General features: G+C 39.5%; 1 protein-coding gene across 2 annotated transcripts; it reads left to right on the plus strand.

Annotated features, from left to right (window-relative positions):
- Positions 1 to 932: 932 nt before the first annotated feature.
- On the plus strand, positions 933 to 26,711 carry LOC104102721 (THO complex subunit 1). 2 transcript variants are annotated; one of them, XM_009610520.4, is made up of 21 exons: positions 933 to 1,093; positions 1,271 to 1,354; positions 2,425 to 2,499; positions 3,160 to 3,253; positions 4,123 to 4,268; positions 4,393 to 4,464; positions 6,125 to 6,197; positions 6,291 to 6,356; positions 6,500 to 6,546; positions 7,609 to 7,680; positions 7,781 to 7,906; positions 8,003 to 8,068; positions 8,914 to 8,955; positions 20,824 to 20,940; positions 21,041 to 21,123; positions 22,553 to 22,619; positions 23,815 to 23,886; positions 24,040 to 24,090; positions 25,278 to 25,337; positions 25,426 to 25,575; positions 26,214 to 26,711. In XM_009610520.4, the coding sequence occupies exons 1-21, from the start codon at positions 1,091 to 1,093 to the stop codon at positions 26,463 to 26,465; spliced, it is 1,818 nt and encodes a 605-aa protein (XP_009608815.1). In that variant the 5' UTR covers positions 933 to 1,090; the 3' UTR covers positions 26,466 to 26,711. The 2 variants fall into 2 exon arrangements, with proteins under 2 accessions (XP_009608815.1, XP_009608816.1); XM_009610521.4 differs by lacking the exons at positions 933 to 1,093; positions 1,271 to 1,354; positions 2,425 to 2,499 and adding an exon at positions 3,968 to 4,023.
- Positions 26,712 to 26,999: the final 288 nt, after the last annotated feature.

A 26,999-nucleotide genomic window follows, 5' to 3' on the forward strand; every position in this document is an offset into this window, starting at 1 on the left:
TAATAAGAACAATGTCACGAAATTAGCCCTTTTAAGAATATGTGCAAAGAAATAATTTTGAGGTTTGACGATTGGATTGTGATTTTTCCTGCGTCGCAACAATTATTTTATACCAACTTAGGCACCGGACACTGCTATTAGCATAACACTCGGTACACCATAGGTTTGTCCAACCAAGTCCTCTAGTAATTAGAATTGACCAATTAAAGAAGAATAATAATTTTTTGTTGGGCTCAAAAGTTTCCTTTTTAGGTTAGGTGGACTCTCATTTTATTTGGTTCATTACTTTATCACATCAACGCATAAAAATTTCACACATTCTATACTGAATAGTAATAAAAACTTCAATACACACATTCTAGTCAATATTTATCATGCAAAATGGAGGTGCTAAAATTAAATCTTGCATCGAGTTCAGGAGGCTATATGGATGCATTTTTTTATTACACCGGCTATGGATTTGGCTAGCAGAAAATAGCACCAACTTGGAGAGAGTCATTGTCTAATATTTCTTTAACATGTTAAAAGTTATTGTTGATTGAAACTTAAAAAAATGAGTGTTTGAATATGAGATGAAAAATGATTTTTGAAAGTTGAAATTGTGTTTGAATATGTATTATAGTTGAAAAGAAAATGAAGTTTCGTGAGGAGAAAACTTGAAAAACTAGTCTAAATCACTTTTTAAAGCTTGAAAATTCAACTTCTTATATAGCCAAATAATATTTTTAAAAAAAATAGAAAAAACTTATGGCCGAGGAATTCCCCATTTTCCCCAAACTTACTTGTACCTATTTAACAATTAACAAAAACTATATATTTCTTAATGATTTTGAGACACCAAAAAATATATTAATAGCAAATAATATTTCACTCCATCGTTATTCATTAGTTTGTGTTTTTTAATTCATAATAAACTGGAACAGAAGAGTCAAAAACATAGCGACGTGAGGAAATTCAAGAAAACCCCCCAAACCCCAGCAGTCTCTGCTTCCCTTCTCTCACTACAGATGTATCGTTTTGGCATGATTTTATAGCGTCTCTCGCCTAAGAAAATTTGAAAAAAAAAAAAAAAAACCACTCAATCTTCAATATGGTAAAGCTATATGGTTTATCTTTCTTCTGTTAGTTCTCCGTCGATGTTCTTCACCCATTTTCGCAGTCTTTAAAATGGGGATAAGACATAGGAACTTTCCGCACAAGCACACAAAAACAGTTATTTATGTATTGAAAATCTATTAACATCTTAAAGTTTTGGTTTGATATTTTACAGGATTTGTTTAGGCAGGCTATCCTGCGCCCAGGGCCACCTGAAGAGTTCGCACTTCGAACTGTTCAAGAAGCAATAAAACCTCAGGTTTGTTTAGTTCGAGTATACCCTCAATTAATTGTCCTGCTTTCTGTTTTGCATAGTAATTGTTCCCAAATTGTATACATTTTTCCAAAGGGGAAGTGTTCTCTATGCTACTCACTTCTTTTCAATATTGAGTTGTCTAAAAGGTACTTTGGTAGTTTGGTCACACTAATACTATAAAAAATTGTTCAAATGTGGTGAATGCTAGTAGCTTTATCTCCATCTTTTACCCTCATTCATTTAATGATTACAGTTTCAACGCTTAGTTAATTCCCCAAGCTAAATAGGACGCTCGGATTGGGATGGAGGGAACATATAAATGTCCATAGATCTGTGTGTTTGTTCGCAGGTGTGGGTAGATGCAAACAGGTGTATATGCACCTTGTAGTGTGTTATGGAGGTGTATCTATGTGTGTTCTATATTTGACTGCTGGGGTAGATCAGATGGGAAACAGAAACAGAGACAATTTAGCATTTACTCTAGGAATGTAAAACAGAAAAAAGACAGATTAAACAAATATACATGGCAACGTGCACATCAAGGAAGATTCATCTACTGGATCCCATATAGTAAGTGTATGCATGTCCTTTACATTGTTTACGTTTCTGTAGACCTATAACTTGAATGTGGCCGGTCAACCAGATGTTGATATTGGTTAAAATTCATCTAACCCATTCACTTTACCTGACAATAATTTGCTTCTTTTCTGTGCTTTTGGGGTGCTTTGAGGGAATGTTCAAGTTTCAACGTAAGAACTAGCTCCCTGCTTTAAAATGGACCTTTTTCCCGTGTTACAAGTAGCAAAGACTTGATAGTGTTTCCCAAATATAGTTTGACTGTGCCATTTGTTTGTGGTGGTGACATCTGTAGATTTTGCTCTCTTCTTGGTTTGAGGTGTAGTATTTTTTTTATAAAGAAGTCCATTTTTGCATAACATAATTGTAGCTTATTTGATAAATTATACATCCAGGTCTTGTTAAATAATGATGAATGAGATATGCTTACCGATGTGAGCTTACTGCCATGGAGTTCTTATCCTTCACCGTATTGACTTTTTTCTGGTCATCTGCAGAAGCAAATAAAGCTAGTCCAAGACGAGAATCAGCTGCTGGAGAATATTCTCAGGTCGCTACTTCAAGAACTGGTGGTATGTGATTTTTTTCTTAGTAGGAACCCCCCCCCCCCCCCTTTCTTATCGTTTTCGCTCATGTCCTTGCTAGAATTTGTTATCTGGGCTAGATCAAGTTCGCTGGCTTCACCTCTAGGACCAGTTGTGACTGATTCGAGTTCCAACTTGCATTACATTAAAGGGTGAAGCTGGTTCTTTCTTGTTCCTGAGCTCTGTATCATTGGGGAATATTTTGCTGTACCTTTTTGTTGAGTTGTCCCACATCGGTGGGATTTGAGGTCCTTGAGACCTCGTAAGCTAGCTTTTGGAGTTGAGTCAGAACCAAGGTCCATTTATCATGGTATCAAAGCCAGGCCCGTCCCAATTTTTGTTACCTATGTTGGGCCCCATTTATGTTGTCCACGCTCCAGTTTGCAGACCTGGGCGTGAGGGGGGTGTTGAGTTGTCCCACATCGGTGAGATTTGAGGTACTTGGTCTCCTTATATTGTGTTGGGAAATCCTCATCTCATAAGCTAGCTTTTGGGGTTGAGTTTGGCCCAAAGTCCATTTATCACTTTTCATTAAAACAATATTTTTTTCTTGTTTTTGTTTGAACTTCACTTTTGGTCATGCTATAGAGTAGTTTTGTGGGTAATATGTCTGTCTTATGATTAGTGAACAATTGTATCCTGTCACAGGCTGCTGCAGTTCAGTCGGGGCAGAAGATCATGGAGTATGGGATGTCGATTGTTGACGGTGAATCAAGTCAGGGTCAGATTCCCCGCCTTCTTGGTGAGTGTCTGGTAGCATTGGCAATTATACTGAAAGAAAACATATGTCCTATTAGCTTGTTTCTTGGTCTCGGTATATTTGAAGTATTTCATTTTTAGGGAATCATAAGTTATGCCGTTGTTTAAAGTTCCCGGTGGTTGGAGAGACATGGAAACTCTTGCTTTTCGAGTGCTGGAAGAGCCCAGATGTAGAAACACACAACATCATTATGCTTATGGTAGTATGATTTTACTGAAAAGCATCATCACTTCTTGCCCTCCATCTCCACAAGTCTTGACCAATGACCAGTGAGTGTGGTATTCTGTTTTTGGAACATCAACGCTTCATAGTTTCCCGGAGTTCGCTCCTAGAAATATAGCCATCACTTGCCCCTCGCGTCTTTGACTCGTTGAAATTCATCTGCCTCCAATCTTGTTAGTTCCTTGTGGAAGACTCATTTTATTGAGCTTATAAACTTGCGATACATTTGTTTTTCAATTCTTAAGGTTGTCTATGTTTTTTCCTTTGGTTATTATCAGGAAATATTTATCCTTGAGATTCTGTGGTTGTAAATAGCACTACTAGTACTAGAAAAAAATAATTCATCTTATTGATGTACATTTATTGTTTAACTCCATAGAAAACTTCAGCTTAGATCACAACTGGTGTAGCAGTATAGGTAGAGAGATCCTTGAAATATGCCTTAATTGCTAATGAGCGGGTGCGTAATGGTAGGTTTAATTGGATTCTAGGAAGCCTATGAATGCTCTGGATGATTCACATAGGAGTTGGTGAGATGCATTTATGTTATCTTAATCTTCTATATGAAGCTATCATGGAAGGTCACTTGTTTTCTTTCCTAGTAACCTTTCCGTTTGATTTGTTGATAGATATTGTTCTATATCTTTGTGAGAAAGAGCACGTGGAGGGTGGCATGATATTTCAACTTTTAGAAGATTTGACTGAAATGTCAACAATGAGAAACTGCGAGGATATCTTTGGTTACATAGAGAGCAAACAAGACATATTGGGGAAGGTATGCATAATTGTTGCTGGTTTCAGTTCTATGAACATTTCCGACTTTATTTATGGTATGTGTTTATTTGGTGAGGCAAATTCTTGACATTCACAATGTTTATGTTCATTTTTGTGACATATAGCCAGAACTCTTTGCACGAGGGAAGCTTGTTATGTTAAGGACGTGTAATCAGTTGCTTCGCCGTCTATCAAAGGTACGCAGTGCTTTTCCCTTCAGCTTCGTCTTATAATAGATATCAGAAATATCTTTGTCTCTGTTGCACATTAATTCATCTGGTGCACGTTGTGAAAATGAATCAATTTGCAGCAAATATAAGTCATTACTTTATTGTCAATGCAATGAAACAGAAAGGGCCCCTGGTATCCACTAATGGCATTGTCCATTGATTTCATTTTATCATGGTAAAAAGTTTCATTTATTGTATATTTCTAAATCTTTCCCTCTGTATTAGATCAAGGCACTATCTTGGAAGTACAAGCTCCAATTTCAAATATCTCTTCTTTTTCCATGTACGAGCTCCAATTTCAAATATCTGTTCCTATTTCTTAATGATCAAGAAGTTTAGTTCAATTTATTATATGGAGTAATGAAAGAAATATTTGCTATTATTAGAGTATCTCCTAATTCGAATACCTTGTTTATCCCCCCCAAGAAAGTCCTCCTAACTTGTAGTTTCTTGGGTTGTTTTGATTACATTTGGGTGACACATATTAAATAAAATTGGGGGGGGGGGGGGGTTGTTATGTGGAGCTATAGAAGAAGAGATATACTGAAGCTTTTTGGGATGAATACTTATGTTTGTTTTGTAATGTTTATTTATTTTGCCCAGTCTTTCAGGGTGATGACATGATAGATGAAGATATATCATATAGAATTAAAATAGGATCTTCGTATTGTACCAGTGCTATTAATATGAATCCAAGTGGTTTTGATCCAAGTCATGAGGATGAATTGAACCCAATCACCCAAACCCCTTGAGTACCGGCAACTTGGAGAACAACTGTGTGGCCATCTCATTGAAAAGCTTAAGCTGTTGGGGAGAGCACATTTTTTGTTAATTATATAATGTCTTAACACAAATTGTTGGCAGAGAGAAAAAAAGGTGATGAAATATTTGGTTGCTGAAACAGAAATGGGTTTTATTAAATGAAGGCAGATTACTGATACTGTGCTTGTTGCAAATGAATGCTTGGATAGTAGGAGACAGGGGGAAGTTGGGGTAATGTGCGAGCTGAACATAGAGAAAGTGTATGATTATGTTAATTGGTCATACTTGGCTAAATTTGTTGAAAGAAATCGGGTCTGGGAAAAAGTGGATTTGGTGTATGAAATGCTGCATATCTACCGTGAAGTTTTCAGTTATTATAAATGGGACGAAAGATTTTTTCCTACATGCAGAGGTTTGAGAAGGTGGCTCCATTATCTCCATTTTTATTCATTCTGACAATTGTGTGTGTTGTGTTTGGGGGGGGGGGGGGGGGGCTACGTAAAATGCTATGTAAGGCCATGACTTTAGGCGGGATTAAGGCTTTAGAATTGGGACAGAGCAACTTAGCGTGGAGTTTCTCTCCATTTGATTAATCATTGATTGCCAATAAAGAAAAAGCAATGTACAAGGTCTTGAAAGTCATTGCTTGCATTGTCTTTTCTCTCCTTGATGTTTTAAAATATTTTCTTTAAGCCAATTTACCTATCACGAGTCGGTACTTGAATCTAAATTTCGTTGTATTTCATTCCATTTTTGTATGACCGGTAAAACCTCATTAATGCTTGTTGGCATTTTTACCTTTTCTCTTCACTCCAAGTAAACAAAATGTTCCATTTGTTTCCTTTCTAAACATCTTGTAATGCAGGCGAATGATGTTGTTTTCTGTGGGCGCATTATCATGTTTCTTGCTCACTTCTTCCCCTTATCCGAGCGTTCAGGTACTTAATTTTCTTTTTCTGTATATGCTTAGAAGAAGATCCCCCCCCCCCCCCCGTATATTGGTGCTAATTTGTTTGCTTGAATTCCCACAGCTGTAAATATAAAGGGAGTTTTCAATACATCGAATGAGACAAAATATGAGACACAAGCTCCTGAGGGTAGATATATTTTCTCCATCACTTTCTTGCTGATTTGTGTTTGCATTTTATTTAGTGCTTAACAATGCATCAATCACTTTCTTGCTGATTTGTGTTTGCATTTTATTTTGTGCTTAACACTGCATCAATTTGTCTGGTTTCAGGTATTTCTATAGATTTCAACTTCTATAAGACACTTTGGAGTTTACAGGTCGGTATCAGGCTTTTGTACTTTTAAGGGAATGCTTGTGAATAACATAGTCTGTTTGATAAGCATTCTGAAAATCTAGTATTATGGTATTATTTCTGCATTTCCTGTTAACATGGTCAGTTGCTTTCGTGCTTGTTATTCCTGAAGAAGTGTCATTAGTGTTCTTTTACTGGGGGTGAAATCCTACTATTACTTCTTTTACAATCTAAGTGGGAGCTAGAGATCCCGATACAACTTCTAAAGAATTTACCACTAAAAACTCTAAATATGAGGCATTTCTGTGAAGCCCTTCCCATCTTGCCATTGATTTTGCTACTGAATCATGAGTTTTAACTTCTATCATCAATACAACAACTTCGTTATTAATGAAGTCATCAGTTGTCTTCGTAACATTGAAATCCTAGTTCATGTTGATAGATGAAGGTCAGATGAGACCGTTGGTGAGAAACTGTTGGGACAGAGAATTGTAGGCAGACATAGAACACAAGGAAATATTAAGTGAAAAGCTTAGTGATGACGAGGATGAGAGGTTGAAGAGAAAATATGAGGAGATTTTATATATTTATATATTTGAAGAGAGAGAGAGAGCGGGGGGGGGGGGGGGGGGGGCTCAAACAGAAACCCAATAAAACACAGAATCAGTGTCCATGAGTTTGATTTAGTAAGGAGTTAGCTTGTGTTGGCAAAGCATATAGCTATAAAAGCCTTCCTTATGTAGTATTTGCTTATACAGTCTGCTCACATGGGAGATATAAAGGATGCTGATTTGATAGGATCATATTCTAGCTCTTTGATTCTGTCAAACTTGATTAAAGCCCCCCCCCCCCCCCCCCAAACCCCACAAAAAAGGGGTTGGGGTGGAGGTAGGGAAAAAAGAGCTACTTCCAAACTTAATTTTGAAGTTATTTCCTTATGATCTTCTAAGGTGTTATCTCTTGATAAATTCAGACAACCTTTATTTCTATATGAATCACTGTGTTTGAAGTATCTCTGACAGGCTCTGTGCATGTGCTTCCCCCATCTTCCTATCTTGTTTTGTAATTTTTAGCTTTGCTAACTCAGGAATACTTCTGCAATCCGCCATCCCTGATTAATGCTCCCGGCAAGTGGCATAAATTTACATCCGGTTTGATGGTACACCTCTTTCTCTGTTTTAATTATTTGAGATGTTTCTGTGGCTTTTTTTTCGTTAACCATATCTAATGTGTGATTATATGATTTTATGGGCTTGAAGATCGTGCTAAATACTTTTGAGGCTCAGCCTTTAAGTGATGAAGAGGGCAATGCTCATAACCTTGAGGATGACGCTGCAACCTTTAACATAAAATATCTTACTAGCAGTAAACTTATGGGTCTCGAGGTATGGGAGCATTTCTCAATTTAGAAAGCTCTTCTAAAGCAAAATGGAGCAGCAAATTCAATGGCATATTATTTCTGATCATTCTTTTTGTCTCAGCTGAAAGATCCTAGTTTCAGGCGCCACGTTCTGGTTCAAAGTCTCATTCTGTTTGACTATTTGAAGGTAATGATATGCATTTTGTTAGCTCTGAGCTCGATGTGCGAGTGGATCTTTTAGTAATAGTGTGACCTTAAATACTAATGAATGAACTACAACTAAAGTTGGAAGGTTATTTTGTCTCTCCTATGTGAAAGTGGGATAAGCTTTTCTAGTTGAATTCACATATTCAAAACATCAAAATTCAGGATTATCTTTGATTTCAATCATGATGACGATAATCCACATGATTGTTTGTTAATCATTAAGTTGAAGATTCTCTAGTATAAAATGTCAGTATGATACTTAAATGTCTTAGGTTTGGTGTTCATCAGAGAGGAGAGCAAATGAAAACATGCCAAATCTGGTTTGCACTGGAGCTTTGCCGAGGGAAGATGTGGGAGTAAAGTTAATTGAGGGGGAGGAAGGAGAAGGAAAAACATGGTAGAAAACTGAGAGAAAGAGAGATAGCAGTGGGTTAGGTGCTCTGTAACTAAACTAGAATGAGTTTGTCCCAGTTTTTTATTTTCTGTTGATCTCGTTTCTTATCATTATGATTTCGGACTCATTTGGCCATAACTTCACTTGCAAATAATGACTTCATTATTTGGAAGTTGAAGTTTGGTCATCAGTATTGTGCATTAATTCAACTTCAACTTGAAATAGGGAACATGAAGTGAAAAGCTTCTTGAGGAATGTCAAGTGAAATGATGGTTTCACTCACAAAACTTCCAACTTTTTTTCCAATTGAAATATATCCAACCACCGCTTCAACTTGCAAATACTTTTTTTCCCAACTATAGTTTCAAATGCTCTCTTTTTCAGTTTCAACCAGATAATGTCTGAACTCCTACTTGTTCGTAATCATGCAGGCACCGGGAAAAAGTGAGAAGGAATTGCCCTCTGAAGCAATGGTTGGTCTTGCCTTTGTTTATTTCATTTCATGCTGTATCAATGTAATGTATTAGTGGTCCCTTGATTCCCACCACCTCTTTCTCTATAATGTATGTATGTGTGTGTGTATATATATATATATGTGTGTGTGTGTGTGTGTGTGTGTGTGTGTGTGTATGTAAGATTATATGTATATGTAGCGCACACACCCTCATGCATATAAAATTCTTCCACGAGGGTGATCAATCCTTGCTTAGGTGTGAAAGTAAAACTGTTGATCGGGAGGAATACTATTTATATGTTCCTTCCAGAGTCACGGGCGTGGTTTCTGTTTGTCGAAACTTGCCTGTGCGGCAGCCAAGTCCCGCACTTGACTTCAGCCTTCTCACAACACTCGGCCAAAATTACATGAACTTTGGACTTTGAATAATTTCGGGCAGCTTCAACGTAGTAAGCCTTTTTGAACTGATAGGCAACGAATTAAAAGTAAGGCAACGGTAAATTAACAAGAACACAAGGCACAATTTACAGGAATCTCTTCCCAACTTTGTATTTAACTCGAGCATACAAAGAAACTCAAACTCAAAGTATAACCGCGTACAAAAAGAAGATCACTCTTGACCCTCAGGTTTTCTCTCTAAGACTACTCTTAGCCTTAGGTGTTTTCACTCTTGAAAACACACTTAGGAACTCTTTCCTAAGTTAAACATGCACTCTTACACATTTTTCCCACTCTTGGGTCTCTCTTAAGACTACTCTTAGTCTTAGATATCAAAGACTACTATCAGTCTCTGATCTTTGGAAGGATCACATCTGAACTCCCCCCCTCTCTCTCAAGACTACTCTTAGTCTTGATATTTGGAAGGATCACATCTGAACTCCCTCTCTCAAGACTACTCTTAGTCTTCATGCCCTTAAACACGAAATGCCCCCATATATATAGATATAGGGGCTGCCACTGGCAGATTTGAAGGGGCAACTTACAAAGGGGCAATTCCATTCTAGTGCTTTTCTCAGTCAAAGCACTAAATAAGCACTTAACTATTTAATGGGGCACTCACTCACGAAGTGGTCCTCTTAAGCACTTAGCTCTGTTTTGTGGAGCACTCAGCCCTCTTGGTGGAGCACTTAGCCCTTTGGTGGAGCACTGGTCCCACCACCCACTGAAACAAGCCTTGCATACAACATTGCTAAATTTGTCCTAATTTGTAGTTGACATCCTCCAACTACTTAGGCCTTTTCCCACACGAAATGATATTAGATACAAACACTACACAGACATGGATACAAGTCATTACAAAAAGGTAAACGCCCACTACTTTGGCATATGCATTGCATGTGCTCTTTTCATTTGGTCAACTGTTGCACGCCCAAGGCTGGCATTGTGCCCAGCCTTGGCGCCTTTTGACATTGCTCCGCACCAATGCCTTGTCCGCAACCTGCTGCCCATGATTTTGCCACACGCCCGACACTCTTGTCGCACGCACATTACCTTAGCCGCGTTTCTGCCTTGTCTTTGTCAACACTTGTCTCACCCGTGCCATTGCTTGTCTTTTGCCTCACATAGCCTTGCCTTAGCTATTGAGACCCCTCGCCATCATTTCGCGCTGTCTTGATTTAGCTTAGCCTGTACTTGGCGCTACCACAATTCGAATCGCCCATACCTTTGTCTTTGGCGCGCATGCTGTACCATGCCGCACCAATTTGCCCACACTGCCTCGTCAAGCCTGTCTTGCCATCGCTTGCCTATTTCTCTTTTGCCTTGGTACTAGCTCGCGCACCTTAGCTTGGCAACACTCTTGCTGCCCTTGACAACGCTCTCATTGCCAAGTAAATCCCAAAGAGGCAGAGGTCTAACAAACCACCCGCACCCTTTGAAACTCGACGTCCTCGTCGATTTACTCAATTTATGAGTCCTAAGGGGTTGACAATCAACGCCCCTCGGTCTCATCTCTTTGCTCTTGGAAGTTCCAGCCTCCTGCTTTCCCTTCCCCTTGTTCTCATTAGCATTGCTTTTTAATTTCGTTAGCCTCTCCCGCAGTTCGACATAACCATCGGAACAAGACCCTGAAATCTGCCCCTGCTCGTCGTGACTCTGTCACGAACCTGCACTGCTCTGCTCTACTCTCAGTTCAGAGTAGCTCTGGTTTAGCTCTGATACCAGTTTATCAGAGCACTCCCTGTTCACAAGGCACAATTTACAGGAATCTCCTCCCAAATTTGTATTTAACTCGAGCATACAAAGAAACTCAAACTCAAAGTACAACCGCGTACAAAAAGAAGATCACTCTTGACCCTCGGGTTTTCTCTCTAAGACTACTCTTAGCCTTAGGTGTTTTCACTCTTGAAAACACACGTAGGAACTCTTTCCTAAGTTAAACATGCACTCTTACACGTTTTCCCACTCTTGGGTTTCTCTTAAGACTACTCTTAGTCTTAGATCTCAAAAACTACTCTCAGTCTCTGATATTTGGATGGATCACATCTGAACTCCCTCTCTCTCTCTCAAGACTACTCTTAGTCTTGATATTTGGATGGATCACATCTGAACTCCCTCTCTCAAGACTACTCTTAGTCTTCATGCCCTTAAACACGAAATGACCCCATATATATAGATATAGGGATGTCACTGGCAGATTTGAAGGGGCAACTTACAAAGGGGCAATTCCATTCTAGTGTTTTTCTCAGTCAAAGCACTAAATAAGCATTTAACCATTTAATGGGGCACTCACTCACGAAATGACCCTCTTCAGCACTTAGCTCTGTTTTGTGGAGCATTCGGCCCTCTTGGTGGAGCACTTAGCCCTTTGGTGGAGCATTGGTCTCACCACCCACTGAAACAAGCCTTGCATACAACATTGCTAAGTCTGTCTTAACTTGTAGTTGACATCCTCCAACTACTTGGGCCTTTTTCCACACGAAATGATATTAGATACAAACACTACACATACATGGGTACAAGTCATTACAAAAAAGTAAACGCCCACTACTTTGGCATATGCACTGCATGTGCCCTTTTCACTTGGTCAGTTGTTGCACGCCCAAGGCTGGCATTGCGCGCAGCCTTGGCGCCTTTTGACATTGCTCCGCACCAATGCCTTGTCCGTAACCTGCTGCCCATGATTTTGCCACACACGCCCGACACTTTTGTCGCACGCACATTGCCTTAGCCGCGTTTCTGCCTTGTCTTTGTCAACACTTGTCTTACCCGTGCCATTGCCCTCCGCCTCATTGGGATTTACTTGGCAATGAGAGCGTTGTCAAGGGCAGCAAGAGTGTTGCAGCCTTCTTCCTTATTTTCTCAGCTAGTCTTTCGTTGTAGTAATTGGGGGAGGCTCTCCGACTCTTGTAAAGCTGCAAGCTTATTACCTCGTATATCCAACGGAATTTTTGATGTTCTTACTCACCTATGATGATCCTTAGTTACTTACTTCCGCAGTGCTCGTAGGGTTGCTTTTGAACAAAATTTTTGATTGTCTCCCTAGTGGCACTCTCTTTTATTTCTGTAACACTTATACGGTACCTTTAACTACCACAACTCCTATCTGAATATTTTTCAAGGATTACAATGTCATATCTGCGAGACTGAATTCCCTATGTTAGGGTTCACTATGTTAATCTTGCACGATCTGTTGATTTGTCTGTATCCTCTTGTCTAGCCATAACAAGACTCTTCCTCTCACACACCATCTGGCTCAGGTTTACATTCGCGAGATTGTCAGGCTTCATGGCGTACCGGTATCTATCATATCTGACTGGGGTACGCAGTTTACATCACGGTTCTGGAGAGCCGTACAACGAGAGTTGGGTACTCGTGTGGAGTTGAGTACAACATTTCACCCTCAGACGGACGGACAGTCCGAGCGCACTATCCAGATATTGGAGGATATGCTTCGTGCGTGTGTGATGGATTTTGGGGTGCTTAGGATCAGTTCTTGCCACTTGCGAAGTTTGCTTACAACAACAGCTACCAGTCGAGCATTCAGATGGCTCCATATGAGACCTTATATGGGAGGCGGTGCCGGTCTTCAGTGACTCTCCTCCTTTATATTTTAGTTTTGTTTATACTGTTCTACCTTCCTAGACATTGTTTCAGTTGTCAAACCGTGTTATTGTATAGATGATCATGTACTCAAGGACACCCGAATTTTGGGAAATTTTGTATTGAGTTGCGGTGTTTTCTTATAAGTAATTATCAGATTTTCTCTTGAACTTATCTTATTATGTTTTCCAAAGTTAAAAATGTGTGGTTTTATTCTGAAAGTCGGCTTGCCTAGTATTGTGATAGGCGCCATCACGACATGTGAGATTTGGGTCGTGACATCAAACCATGTGCCTCGAGGTAAGAGCTGCTTAGACTCCAATACAAACAAACGGATGAAATTTTCTGCCCCAGTTTACATTAGGAATATTTCGTGAGTTATTGTAACAAAATTCTAAACTACTTCTTTATTGAAAACAATAAAATGTCGGGAATGGAGTACCCTGGGTAGATCATGATTCTTTGGGCAAAAGAGAAATGAGCAAGCGATGGCCAAGGTCTTGGGACAGGCAAGACAGGCTTGGCAAAGGCTTGACGAGGCAGTGTGGGCAAATTGGTGCGGCATGGTACGACTTGCGCGCCAAAGACAAAAGTATGGGCGATTCGGATTGTGGTAGCACCAAGTACATGCTAAGCTAAATCAAGACAACGCGGAATGATGGAGAGGGGTCTCAATAGCTAAAGGCAAGGCTATGTGAGGCAAAAGACAAGCAATGGCACGAGTGAGACAAGTGTTGACAAAGACAAGGCAGAAATGCGGCTAAGGTAATGTGCGTGCGACAAGAGTGTCGGGCGTGTGTAGCAAAATCATGGGCAGCAGGTTGCGGACAAGGCATTGGTGCGGAGCAATGTCAAAAGGCGCCAAGGCTGGGCGCAATGCCAGCCTTGGGCGTGCAACAACTGACCAAGTGAAAAGGGCACATGCAGTGCATATGCCAAAGTAGATGGCATTTACCTTTTTGTAATGACTTGTACCCATGCCTGTGTAGTGCTTGTATCTAATATCATTTCGTGTGGGAAAGCCTAAGTAGTTGGGGGATGTCAACTACAAGTTAGGACAGATTTAGCAATGTTGTATGCAAGGCTTGTTTCAGTGGGTGGTGGGACCAGTGCTCCAACAAGAGGGCTGGGTGCTCCACAAAATAGAGCTAAGTGCTGAAGAGGGCCATTTCGTGGGTGAGTGCCCCATTAAATGGTTAAGTGCTTATTTAGTGCTTTGACTTAGAAAAACACTAGAATGGAATTGCCCCTTTGTAAGTTGCCCCTTCAAATCTGCCAGTGGCAGCCCCTATATCTATATATATGGGGGCATTTCGTGTTTAAGGGCATGAAGACTAAGAGTAGTCTTGAGAGAGGGAGTTCAGATGTGATCCTTCCAAATATCAAGATTAAGAATAGTCTTGAGAGAGAGAGTGGGAGTTCAGATGTGATCCTTCCAAAGATTAGAGACTGAGACTAGTCTCTGAGATCTAAGACTAAGAGTAGTCTTAAGAGAGACCCAAGAGTGGGAAAAATGTGTAAGAGTGCATGTTTAACTTAGGAAAGAGTTCCTAAGTGTGTTTTCGAGAGTGAAAACACCTAAGGCTAAGAGTAGTCTTAGAGAGAAAACCTGAGGGTCAAGAGTGATCTTCTTTTTGTACGCGATTGTACTTTGAGTTTGAGTTTCTTTGTATGCTCGAGTTAAATACAAAGTTGGGAAGAGATTCCTGTAAATTGTGTCTTGTGTTCTTGTTAATTTACCGTTGCCTTACTTTTAATTCGTTGCCTATTAGTTCAAAAAGACTTACTACGTTGAAGCTCCCCGAAATTATTCAAAGTCCAAAGTTTCTGTAATCATGGCCGAGTGTTATGAGGCTGAAGTCAAGTGCGGGACTTCGCTGCCGCACAAGCAGGTTTCGACGGACAGAAACCACGCCCGTGACAACTGGTATCAGAGCTAAACCAGAGCTACTCTGAACTGAGAGCAGAGTAAAGCAGTGCAGGTTCGTGACAGAGTCACGACGAGCAGGGGCAGATTTCGGGGTCTTGTTCGAGAACATGGCCGGTGGTAATGTTGAACTGCGGGAGAGGCTAACGAAATTAAAGAGCAATGCTAATGAGAACAAAGGGAAGGGAAAGCAGGAGGTTGGAACTTCCAAGAGCAAAGAGATGAAACCGAAGGGCGTTGATTGTCAACCCCTTAGGACTCATAAATTGAGTTAATCGACGAGGACGTCGAGTTTCAAAAGGTGCTGGTGGTTTGTTAGACCTCCGCCTCTTTGGGATTTACTTGGCAATGAGAGCGTTGTCAAGGGTAGCAAGAGTGTTGCCAATCTAAGGTGCGCGAGCTAGCACCTAGGCAAAAGAGAAATGGGCAGGCGATGGCCAAGGTTATGGGACATGCAAGACATGCTTGGCAAAGGCTTGACGAGGCAGTGTGGGCAAATTGGTGCGGCATGGTACGACATGCGCGCCAAAGACAAAGGTATGGGCGAATCGAATTGTGGTAGCGCCAAGTACAGGCTAAGCTAAATCAAGACGGCGCGGAATGATGGCGAGGGGTCTCAATAGCTAAGGCAAGGCTATGTGAGAGAAAAGACAAACAATGGCACGGGTGAGACAAGTGTTGACAAAGACAAGGCAGAAACGCGACTAAGACAATGTGCGTCGACAAGAATGTCGGGCGTGTGGCAAAATCATGGGCAGCAGGTTGCGGACAAGGCATTGGTGCGGAGCAATGTCAAAAGGCGCCAAGGCTGGGCGCAATGCCAGCCTTGGGTGTGCAACAACTGACCAAGTGAAAAGGGCATATGCACTTGCCAAAGTAGTGGGCGTTTACCTTTTTGTAATGACTTGTACCCATGTCTGTGTAGTGCTTGTATCTAATATCGGGAAAAGGCTTAAGTAGTTGGGGGATGTCAACTACAAGTTAGGACAGATTTAGCAATGTTGTATGCAAGACTTGTTTCAGTGGGTGGTGGGACCAGTGCTCCACCAAGAGGGCTGAGTGCTCCAAAAAACAGAGCTAAGTGCTGAAAAAGGCCATTTCGTGGGTGAGTGCCCCATTAAATGGTCAAGTGCTTATTTAGTGCTTTGATTGAGAAACGCACTAGAATGGAATTGCCCCTTTGTAAGTTGCCCCTTCAAATCTGCCAGTGACAGCCCCTATATCTATATATATATATAGGGGCATTTCGTGTTTAAGGGCATGAAGACTAAGAGTAGTCTTGAGAGAGGGAGTTCAGATGTGATCCTTCCAAATATCAAGATTAAGAGTAATCTTGAGAGGGAGAGAGGGAGTTCAGATGTGATCCTTTCAAAGATCAAAGACTGAGAGTAGTCTTTGAGATCTAAGACGAAGAGTAGTCTTAAGAGAGACCCAAGAGTGGGAAAAACGTGTAAGAGTGCATGTTTAACTTAGGAAAGAGTTCCTAAGTGTGTTTTCGAGAGTGAAAACACCTAAGGCTAAGAGTAGTCTTAGAGAGAAAACCTGAGGGTTAAGAGTGATCTTCTTTTTGTACGCGATTGTACTTTGAGTTTGAGTTTCTTTGTATGCTCGAGTTAAATACAAAGTTGGGAAGAGATTCCTGTAAATTGTGCCTTGTGTTCTTGTTAATTTACTGTTGCCTTACTTTTAATTCGTTGCCTATCAGTTCAAAAAGGCTTACTACGTTGAAGCTGTCCGAAATTATTCAAAGTCCAAAGTTTCTGTAGTCATGGCCGAGTGTTGTGAGAAGGCTGAAGTCAAGTGAGGGACTTGGCTGCCGCACAGGCAGGTTTCGACGGACAGAAACCACGCCAGAACTAAACCAAAGCTACTCTGAACTGAGAGCAGAGTAAAGCAGTGCAGGTTCGTGACGGAGTCACGACGAGCAGGGGCAGATTTCGAGGTCTTGTTCGAGAACATGGTCGGTGGTAAGTGTGGCAAAATCATGGGCAGCAGGTTGCGGACAAGGCATTGGCGCGGAGCAATGTCAAAAGGCGTCAAGGCTGGGCGCAATGCCAGCCTTGTGCGTTCAACAGCTGACCAAGTGAAAAGGGCACATGCAGTGCATATGCTAAAGTAGTGGGCGTTTACCTTTTTGTAATGACTTGTACCCATGTCTGTGTAGTGCTTGTACCCATGTCTGTGTAGTGCTTGTATCTAATATCGGGAAAAGGCCTAAGTAGTTGTGGAATGTCAATTACAAGTTAGGACAGATTTAGCAATGCTGTATGCAAGGCTTGTTTCAGTGGGTGGTGGGACTAGTGCTCCACCAAAGGGCTAAGTGTTCCACCAAGAAGGTTGAGTGCTCCACAAAACAGAGCTAAGTGCTGAAGAGGGCCATTTCGTGGGTGAGTGCCCCATTAAATGGTTAAGTGCTTATTTAGTGCTTTGACTGAGAAAAGCACTAGAATGGAATTGCCCCTTTGTAAGTTGCTCCTTCAAATCTGCCAGTGGCAGCCTCTATATCTATATCTATATATATATATATATATATATATATATATATATATATATATATATAGGGGCATTTCGTGTTTAAGGGCATAAAGACTAAGAGTAGTCTTGAGAGAGGGAGTTCAGATGTGATTCTTCCAAATATCAAGACTAAGAGTAGTCTTGAGAGAGAGAGAGAGGGGGGGAGTTCAGATGTGATCCTTCCAAAGATCAGAGATTGAGAGTAGTCTTTGAGATCTAAGACTAAGAGTAGTTTTAAGAGAGACCCAAGAGTGGAAAAAACGTGTAAGAGTGCATGTTTAAGAGAGTTCTTAAGTGTTTTTTCAAGAGTGAAAACACCTAAGGCTAAGAGTAGTCTTAGAGAGAGAACCTGACTTAGATCTAAGAGTAGTCTTGAAAACACACTTAGGAACTCTTTCCTAAGTTAAACATGCACTCTTACACTTTTTTTCACTCTTGAGTCTCTTTTAAGACTACTCTTAGTCTTAGATCTCAAAGACTACTCTCAGTCTCTGATCTTTGGAAGGATCACATCTGAACTCCCTCTCTCTCAAGACTACTCTTAGTCTTGATATTTGGAAGGATTACATCTGAACTCTCTCTCTCAAGACTACTCTTAGTTTTCATGCCCTTAAACACGAAATGCCCCTATATAGGGGCTGCCACTGGCAGATTTGAAGGGGCAACTTACAAAGAGGCAATTCCATTCTAGTGCTTTTCTCAGTCAAAGCACTAAATAAGCACTTAACCATTTAATGGGGCACTCACCCACGAAATGGCCCTCTTCAGCACTTGGCTCTGTTTTGTGGAGCACTCACCCCTCTTAATGGAGCACTTAGCCCTTTGGTGGAGCACTGGTCCTACCACCCACTGAAACAAGCCTTGCATACAGCATTGCTAAATCTGTCCTAACTTGTAGATGACATCCCCAACTACTTAGGCATTTTCCCACACGAAATGATATTAGATACAAGCACTACACAGGCATGGGTACAAGTCATTACAAAAAGTTAAACGCCCACTACTAGTGGCTGCCACTGGCAGATTTGAAGGGGCAACTTACAAAGGGGCAATTTCATTGTAGTGCTTTTCTTAGTCAAAGTACTTAACCATTTAATGGGGCACTCACCCACGAAATAGCCCTCTTCCGCACTTAGCTCTGTTTTGTGGAGCACTTAGCCCTCTTGGTGGGGCACTGGTCCCACCACCCACTGAAACAAGCCTTGCATACAGCATTGCTAAATCTGTCCTAACTTGTAGTTGACAACCCCCAACTACTTAGGCCTTTCCGGGTGTGGCAAGAAGGAAGGGAGCTTGGCTAGAGGGGTGGGGAAAAAAGGGTGTCATAGTAGAAAAGTACGATTCCACGGGAGGGAGTTGGAGGACCAAGGCAATTACAACACCTTTCGGGTGTGGCATGTGGAGGAGCATCATGAAGAATTGGGAAGCATTCAATGGCAACATCACTTACAGGGTGGGAGATGGAAGGAGAATCAACTTTTGAAATCATAGGTGGTGTGGAGAGTCTCCTTCCACCAGGTCTTCAAAGTTTCAAACCAGAAGGAAGTGATGGTCCAACAGATTCGTAAGGAGCATGAAGGGGTATGGGGCCTCTCATTTAGAAGGAACATGCAAGATTGGGAGATTGCGGAGCTCCAAGATTTGTTGACACTGCTATATGGGCAAGACAGGCCCCGGCCATCTTGTGATTCTTGGAGATGGGGTTTGCGTGGCGATGGTTTGTTCACCGTAAAGTCCTTTTACCAGAGTATGTTGGTGAAAGAGGAGGCCACTTTTCCACACTCCTCGATCTGGATTCCTAGGGCGCCCACGAAGGTGTGCTTTTTTGCATGGCTAGTGGCGAGGGGAGTGATCTTGACTGCTGAAAATCTTCGAAAGAGAGGAATTACACTTGTTAGTTGGTGCTACATGTGTAAAAGCTCAGGGGAAGAAGTTGATCATCTTTTGTTGCATTGCCCCTGTGTCCTCGGCTTTGTGGAGGGCAATCCTGAATCTTGTTGGTGTTCAATGGGTGATGCCAAGCACTGTAAAGGAAATGTTATATAGCTGGGCCGGTTTCCGTAGAAGAAGAAAGCAAAAGGCGTGGAAGTTCGCCCCGTTAGCTCTCATGTGGATAGTTTGGGGGAGAGAAATAGGAGAGCTTTTGAGGGTATTGAGTCTCCTTTTTCACATCTTAAGAATAGTCTTTTATCTTTGATCGCTTTTTGGTGCACTCATTTAGCCCCTACTTGTATAGAAGATTGGGCGTCTTTTGTAGAGAATCATGTATGATGTAAATTCTCTACTTTTTGGTATACTTCGTGTATACGGGGGTTCTCTCCCTTTTGATTAATACAATTTACCTTATCAAAAAAAAAAAAAAAAACCAGGGAACAAGTGAGGCCGCTTCTGTATAATTTATGTTCTGAATAGAAGTTCTCTGAAGGAACATTGGAACTGTTAACAGAAGTGATTTTCTTTTACAATCTTTAGACTGCTCTTTTCTAGAATGGTGCAACGCAATTTAAGATGTTTTAACCCATGTTCTTAAGATATAATGCAGTGGATAACAAAGAGTATTTCTTGTGGTAATTTCTGATGTTGCAGATCTGGACTATATTTCCTTTGATGAATTACTTCATTCTCATTAGCAGGTGTTACTTTTTTCCTGGAGGAAAACGTGCTTCTATATCTTTCTACCTTTTCTCTAATTACTTTTAAGGAAACAATGAGCAAAAATAAACCCACCATTAGGTGAATTACTATTCTGTGGATCTCTTTCATAAAGGAGGAATCAAATACGTCCCCCGAGAAGAGCTGACCCAGGAACGGCAACTATCAAAAGGAAAATAAATAAATGAAGAATCTAATATAAGTAAAATAAAAAATACGTATAAGTAAAATTTACCTATTATCAAGAGAAGAGGACCTATGAGTCCATGACCTCAATGATTTGACTTTTCCACTTTAGCAAGACCTCTATCAATAACATGTCTCACTGCCTCGGAAACAACAAAAAATTGGTAGCATGCACCTTATTTTGATGCATGTTTTAGGATGAAAATGTGGTCATGGCATATTCTTGTAGGGAACTTATAATCATCTCTCATCATTAATAGATTTTATGGTCAGGAGAAAATGCCCATTTTTATAATAATTTGAGGACATGAAATATCTAAATAAATTGGTTAAAGGGATATATCACATATTTCTCATTTGTTTCTTTCTACCATTATGAAGTTCTTGCAGATTATGGTGTTTCCTCTGTAGGGTTTGATATTTTGTTAGTGTTTGCTAGTTTGCAAGTCAAGATGCTCTGCGTTTAAATTTGTTCCTTAGACAGAAAACAGTTGATCATTTTTGTGGCACTCGGAGAATTTGTGCTTTACCTGAGCAACAAGCTAATTTGTTTCCTCAAAATTGTAGGAGGAGGAAATAAAGACTAGTGAAGAGCGGGTAAAGAAGCTTCTTGAAATGACTCCACCAAAAGGAAAAGATTTCCTTTGTAGCATTGAGCACATATTGGAGCGTGAAAGGAATTGGGTGAGCATCAGTTTTCTCTCTCTATTCGCTTTTTCATGCAGGAGATCTTTGTATTGTGGGTTGACTTATTATGCTGTACGAATGATGGCTCTTTCCATAGGTTTGGTGGAAACGTGATGGCTGCCCTCCATTTGAGAAGCAACCAGTAGAGAAAAAGCCGGTTCAAGGTGGAACCAAAAAACGGTAACTACAAATTGGCATGTGCTGTTGCTTTTAATCCTTACAATGCATAATATATTGGTTAACATATCCAGATCATATGTTTTTTCTTAGTTTTGCATTTCTCTGGCATTGAAAAGTTTTGTTAAAAAGAATGAAAATGCATAGGAGGACTAAGTGCCCTCTAGTGACAATATTAGAAAATGATGAGTAATGAAAAGTTTAAACAAGGAGTATCCCAATCCCTTTGAAGATCCAATAGCTCCACTCCAGAATTCAATCCTTCTGCGATCACCATACCAATGCTATGAGAACTATTCCCTTCCAAACTAACGCTGGATGAATACTTTTGTCCTGGAATATTTAGCATTATGCTAAAGCCTAATACACCACTCAACAGAGAGCATGAAAGATTTCTTCAAAGCTTTTCACGTTTAGTCTATGTTACATGAATCCTTCATTTGCCTTGATATATCTGTTTTGGGAGGGGTGTGATAAGAGTGTATATTTCGTGCAGATTCTTTAAAATATCCTAAAAATTAAGCAAAAAACTTGACATACCTGTACCAAATACTTCCACACACCATGCTTAGTACGTAACATAAACAAATCCATGTAACATAGCATTTAGTACAGCCAAAGTTGTGAATTTAACTGGAAAGGATTCAACCAGCGAACACATGCTTCATGGTTCTCTTCCTTACGGGGAATGACTTAAAGGTGGATGAGACCCATTGTTGTTCTGGACATATAACATGGGTGAATATCCTTACTTGGCCTGTAGATTTTGTAGTAAATTTTTGTGAACTAAAGACCATGTGCAAACCATATCACAGCTTTCCATAATGAAAGCCAGCCAACATAATTTTGTGCTTCTGAAAGTCTTCCCAGATTTCCTTGTGTGATTGGTATAATCGTCAGTTCTTAAATCCACTGCTTAAGGTTAAACTATTTACAGAACAGTTGGTAGATGTTTCAATCTTGTGAAATTAGTTGGTTTGTGATATTTGGTACTTTTGCATTGGGTAACAGAAGAATTTGTCTGAAAATTTCTATCTATGTACATCACATATCTGTAGGAGATGAAGTCATTCAGAAGTCTTTCAACAATTTGAATTGTGTTTTCTCCAATCCTTTTGAAACAAAACTTATGTTCTGCTAAATGGTGCCCTTATGACTTATTTCATCTTAATCCATTGTGGACCCATCTGCGCTGGATAGTTGCTTATCCCATCCTCAGCAGCCTATGTAATGAATTGACAACAAAAAAGTTTTGTATTCTAGCCTTGAGAAGCCAAGGAGCATAATAGTTATGTTTAGTCATTAGTTCCTTCTAATCCTTTTTACTTAATAGAACATGTTTTCAGGAACTCAAGCTGTTGCTATTGTTTTTGATTCCCTTTACCCACAACTTAGGTGATAATTAACCATCTTCTTTTTCCCTTACTCGCAGTCGGCCACGATGGAGGCTCGGAAACAAAGAACTATCTCAATTGTGGAAATGGGCAGATCAGTATCCGGTTTGTTTTTATCAACTTATTACTTGCATGAGTCCCATGTAGCAAGATATATATCACATTAATTTTCAGTCGCTGTGTATGAGGAACTTGCTGATATTGTCACAATTACACAACGAAATCATTACAACTCTTTTGTTAATGAATTCTCATCATAGATCATTCATTTTGAACCTCTGACAATAGTTGCAGTGAGTAATAATGTGTAATGGGCTTGTCTGTAATGGATGGTCTTCTATGGACTATGCAATTGTGAAAACCAAATATCCTCTCAATCATCATGAACCGTATGAATGATATACACATTGAACACATTTTAAGATAATTGTTAGATATGTTGTGTGTTTCCAGATATGAATGCTTATTTCTGGCTTTTCAAATGTAAAACAACTAAATAAAATGAAAATATTCCTTCATCTTTTTTGATAATTGAAAATCATTTCACTGTTCAACACATTGAGACAATGTCAGCTGTACAAAAGGTCTGATATCAAGTATACGAAATATTATTCCAACTATATATACAAGAAAGAATGTTCTGTTTACCCCAAAATTACAAATGAACAAGATCTCGTTCGACTTTCTGTGCTGGTCTCGTTTTTAGAAGTTCTATTTCTTTCCTCTTCAGATTGTTTGGAATATATAAAGAGGTGTTGTCTTCCACAGCCTTTATACTAAATAGAACATACTAAGATCAGTTTGCTATGTTGCGAACTGCACTATTAGTAAATGATCCGCATCCTTCCCATGCACTTTGTACAAACAACACTGATTCGTAACATACTTCTCCATTTCATAAGATTGTTAACTTTTAAGATAGCATCCATGTGGCACCACGTGAAGGACCCCTCTTTCTTAGGTGCTTTGGTATTCCATAGTTCCATTTGGACCTTGCATCCCCGCCATTGAGCGATCATCTATAATATGATTTCACCAAGAAATATTTGTCGCGTGCTCCTATTTTAAATTATTTATCCTTGCTGCCGAACTGTGTATGACTATTTTCTTCTGCAAGAAATCTAGTTTCATCTGATTCTCAATCTTGGCTTTGAAATTGTATCATCCAAAAGACTAAAACCATGAATATGTAGTTCTAACATGTCTTATTCAAGGTATCTGACTCTGAAGAAGGCGTAGCTTATTATTTTGATGCTGAATGGCTAAATGTAATTATCTTCTCTTACTCTTCTTTCTCCAGAATGCTTTAACTGATACTCAACGTGTATGCACTCCCTCTATCACAGATTACTGGAAACCTCTGGCAGAAGATGTAAGCATTCATTAAGTCTCCTAAGACAACTTTTGTAGGAGATATTCTCTAATCTTTACTTTGTGTTATTCCTTTCATTGCGATAGGAACAGGTATTTTCGTAATATTTCCTTGATTTTCTGAGTTTCTTAGTTTGATTTTTCTCTCTTCTAGATGGATGAATCTGCTGGAATAGAAGCAGAATACCATCACAAAAATAACCGGGTTAGTGTCTTCTTCTTTTCTGCTTGATTTTTTCCTACACGTCTTATTACCACCATGACATTCATTATGTTCTTGGTTACAGCTTAAGTGACCTTTTACTTTTTATTTTTATTTTTACAATGGCATGTTTAAGAAGACATTATAGCAAACATAATGCTAGCTAACTCTGGTTTATTTCATTGAAATATTTGGATTCATTTCTAGCAGTTTGTTATACACCAAAAATCAGTGATATTGAGATTCATTTGTGTATCATAACATATTCTAATGCAGAACTGATCATGTCATAACTAAGGCTATATACACACGATAAGTAGCTAAGGCTCATTTACGTTGGAACATAATAGAACCGTGTTGCCATAGATGAGTGCATATTTATCTCTACATATACAGAACTTGTACCTAGTAAAAATGTATACAAGACTTGTGTGAGCCTCAAAGCTGGACCAAGTAAATATCTTGTATCAGCTAAAAATATTAAAAGGTATATTTGCTGTTAAAAGAGAGATTAGGAAAAGGTTTGTCTCGGTGTATAGATAGCTGATAGTTCAGAATCTTCTATTAGAATACAAGTTGTGTACTTCTATTTTTAAACAAAACATTTTCTTGAAATGTTTTGGCGTAACACCCTTGAATTATTCCAAGTTGTCACTTGATTCCAACACATGATCAACTCTTTTTCTTCTGTAGTTTCTAATCAGTAATTAAGTGGCACATGGATCTAAACTCATTGCATAGAATGATTTTGGGTCATAATTCCTGTGTGGGTAAAGAAAGTAATTGGAATGCTAAGATTCCTTAAGCTGTTCGACACGAGCTATGTGCTCATCATTAGTGTCCTTCCCTCAGGGATGAAAACCAATGCCAAAGATTAAATAGATGTTCTATCTGACATATTGTGACCATGCTTAGTATTTCACTCTCTGTTCATTTGTTGGGATAGTGTGGTGGTCAAATGCACTTTCTAAGGCAGGTGTATTAAGGATTCTTTGTTCTCATGCTATATTGAAGATGTCACATGTAACAATATGTAATAATTATCTCTAAAGTAAAAATGAGAACTCGCGGAGAAAATTGTTGTGTGTTGATATCATCATATATCTTTATGCTCTGCTCACGATGCATATTTCTATAACTTCTCTTTCTTGGATGCATGATTGTAACGATGTATCCTGGGATCTATCCAGGTCTATTGTTGGAAAGGTTTGCGGTTTTCAGCCCGGCAAGATTTGGAGGGATTTTCCAGAGTATGAGCTAACTTATGGGTGTGATTTCCAGTCTTTATCATTAAACTTTAAACTTCTCAATGAAATTTGTTACATGTTTCTTTTTCAGTTTACAGAGCATGGTATTGAGGGGGTTGTGCCTCTGGAACTTTTGCCTGATGACGTACGGGCCAGATATCAAGCTAAGCCAAGTGAAAGGACTAAGCGGGCTAAGAAGGAGGAAACAAAAATCTCAGCGCAGCAAGCAGAAGAAAATCAGGTACCTGAAAGCGAAACTTAAACTTACGTTCCCCGTTTCTATTTTTTTTCCCCATAAGTTTAATCCTTGTTGCAGTTCTCTGCTGATTTGAAGATAGCAATTGGCTTTACCATAAGAATCAAGTATTCTTTGGCGTTTTGAAATTACCACGGTTTTCACGTCCTCTGTGATATAACTTCAATTATAAAACTAATTATTTTAATCACCTTTTATAGTTCATTATGGCCTGTCTTCGTCACGGCAGCTTATATCTTTTGTGAAATATCACATCATGATGTCCAAGGTACCAAGCAAACATATATGCCACATTTGGAAATGACCACCTCATGTTATTGGCGTATAATTAAAATATTGATTCTGCTTGGAGAATGGTGAACCAAATAGGTTTTATCATATCATTATTGGAGGTATAGATGCTAAAATATATTTGTTTTGCTCTTTGATGTACTGTACTAATGGTTATTATCCTTCATTTGCAAAAAATCTGATTTTCTTTCTGTCTGATGCTTTAATTATTCATACTTTGGAGTATTTTCTAGTTCATGTTTTTTGAGTAAATATATATATCTAGATCATTAGTCCTCCCATTTTCTGTCCTTAACAATTCTTTTGGTCTAATCTTGTAATGTTATGGCTAGATCGCGACAGCCGCAAGTGAGATGGACAATGAAGGGGGGCGAGCTGATCCTGAAGCATCAGTTGCTCCAATTGACACAGACACGAGAATTGCAACTGTTACCATATCTCAGGAAGAAACTCCAACTCCAGAAGATAACCAGAAACAAAGCTCTGATACAGATATTGCTCAAGAAGCAGGGCAGATGGAAGCAGAGACGGGGATGATTGATGGAGAAACAGATGCGGATGTTGATCTAGATGCTGTAGGCTAATCCTACTTTTTTATCAGTTCCAAGTGAAAAGAAGAACTGATACTGAACGGTTCATAAACAACGCAAAAACAATGCCTTTTAGATTTAAAGCTAACTGTCCTCTCAATCTTTTAGCATTAGCGATACTCTATTTTTACACCCTACCTCCTTTAAGTTTTCTTTATTTATCCTTTCCCATGTTATTTAGCTTATTCTGACGAGCTTAAAACTATACAAGTTGTTAATTTTCATTTTACCTGCTCAAAACTATTGTCTCAATCTGCCCAATCCCGCGCTCAGATCCAATTCGCCACATTGCTCTCTACTGAACAATTTCTAGGGAGTGTGAGGTAATGCAAAATTTAGATTTTGATAAATAAACCAAAAATGCAGGCGGGCAAAGGGTTGAACAGGTAATATAAGGAAAGATATGTAATACACCGAATACCTTAAACTTCAAAATAAGTGTTCAACTTTAGTGTTCCAACACTTATTGAAAGTTACAACGCTTAACATTCTCAAGCACCACTATAAGCTATTCATAAACCCCATTAT

Source organism: Nicotiana tomentosiformis, chromosome 1, assembly GCF_000390325.3.
Source record: "Nicotiana tomentosiformis chromosome 1, ASM39032v3, whole genome shotgun sequence".
NCBI classification, from domain to species: Eukaryota; Viridiplantae; Streptophyta; class Magnoliopsida; order Solanales; family Solanaceae; genus Nicotiana; species Nicotiana tomentosiformis.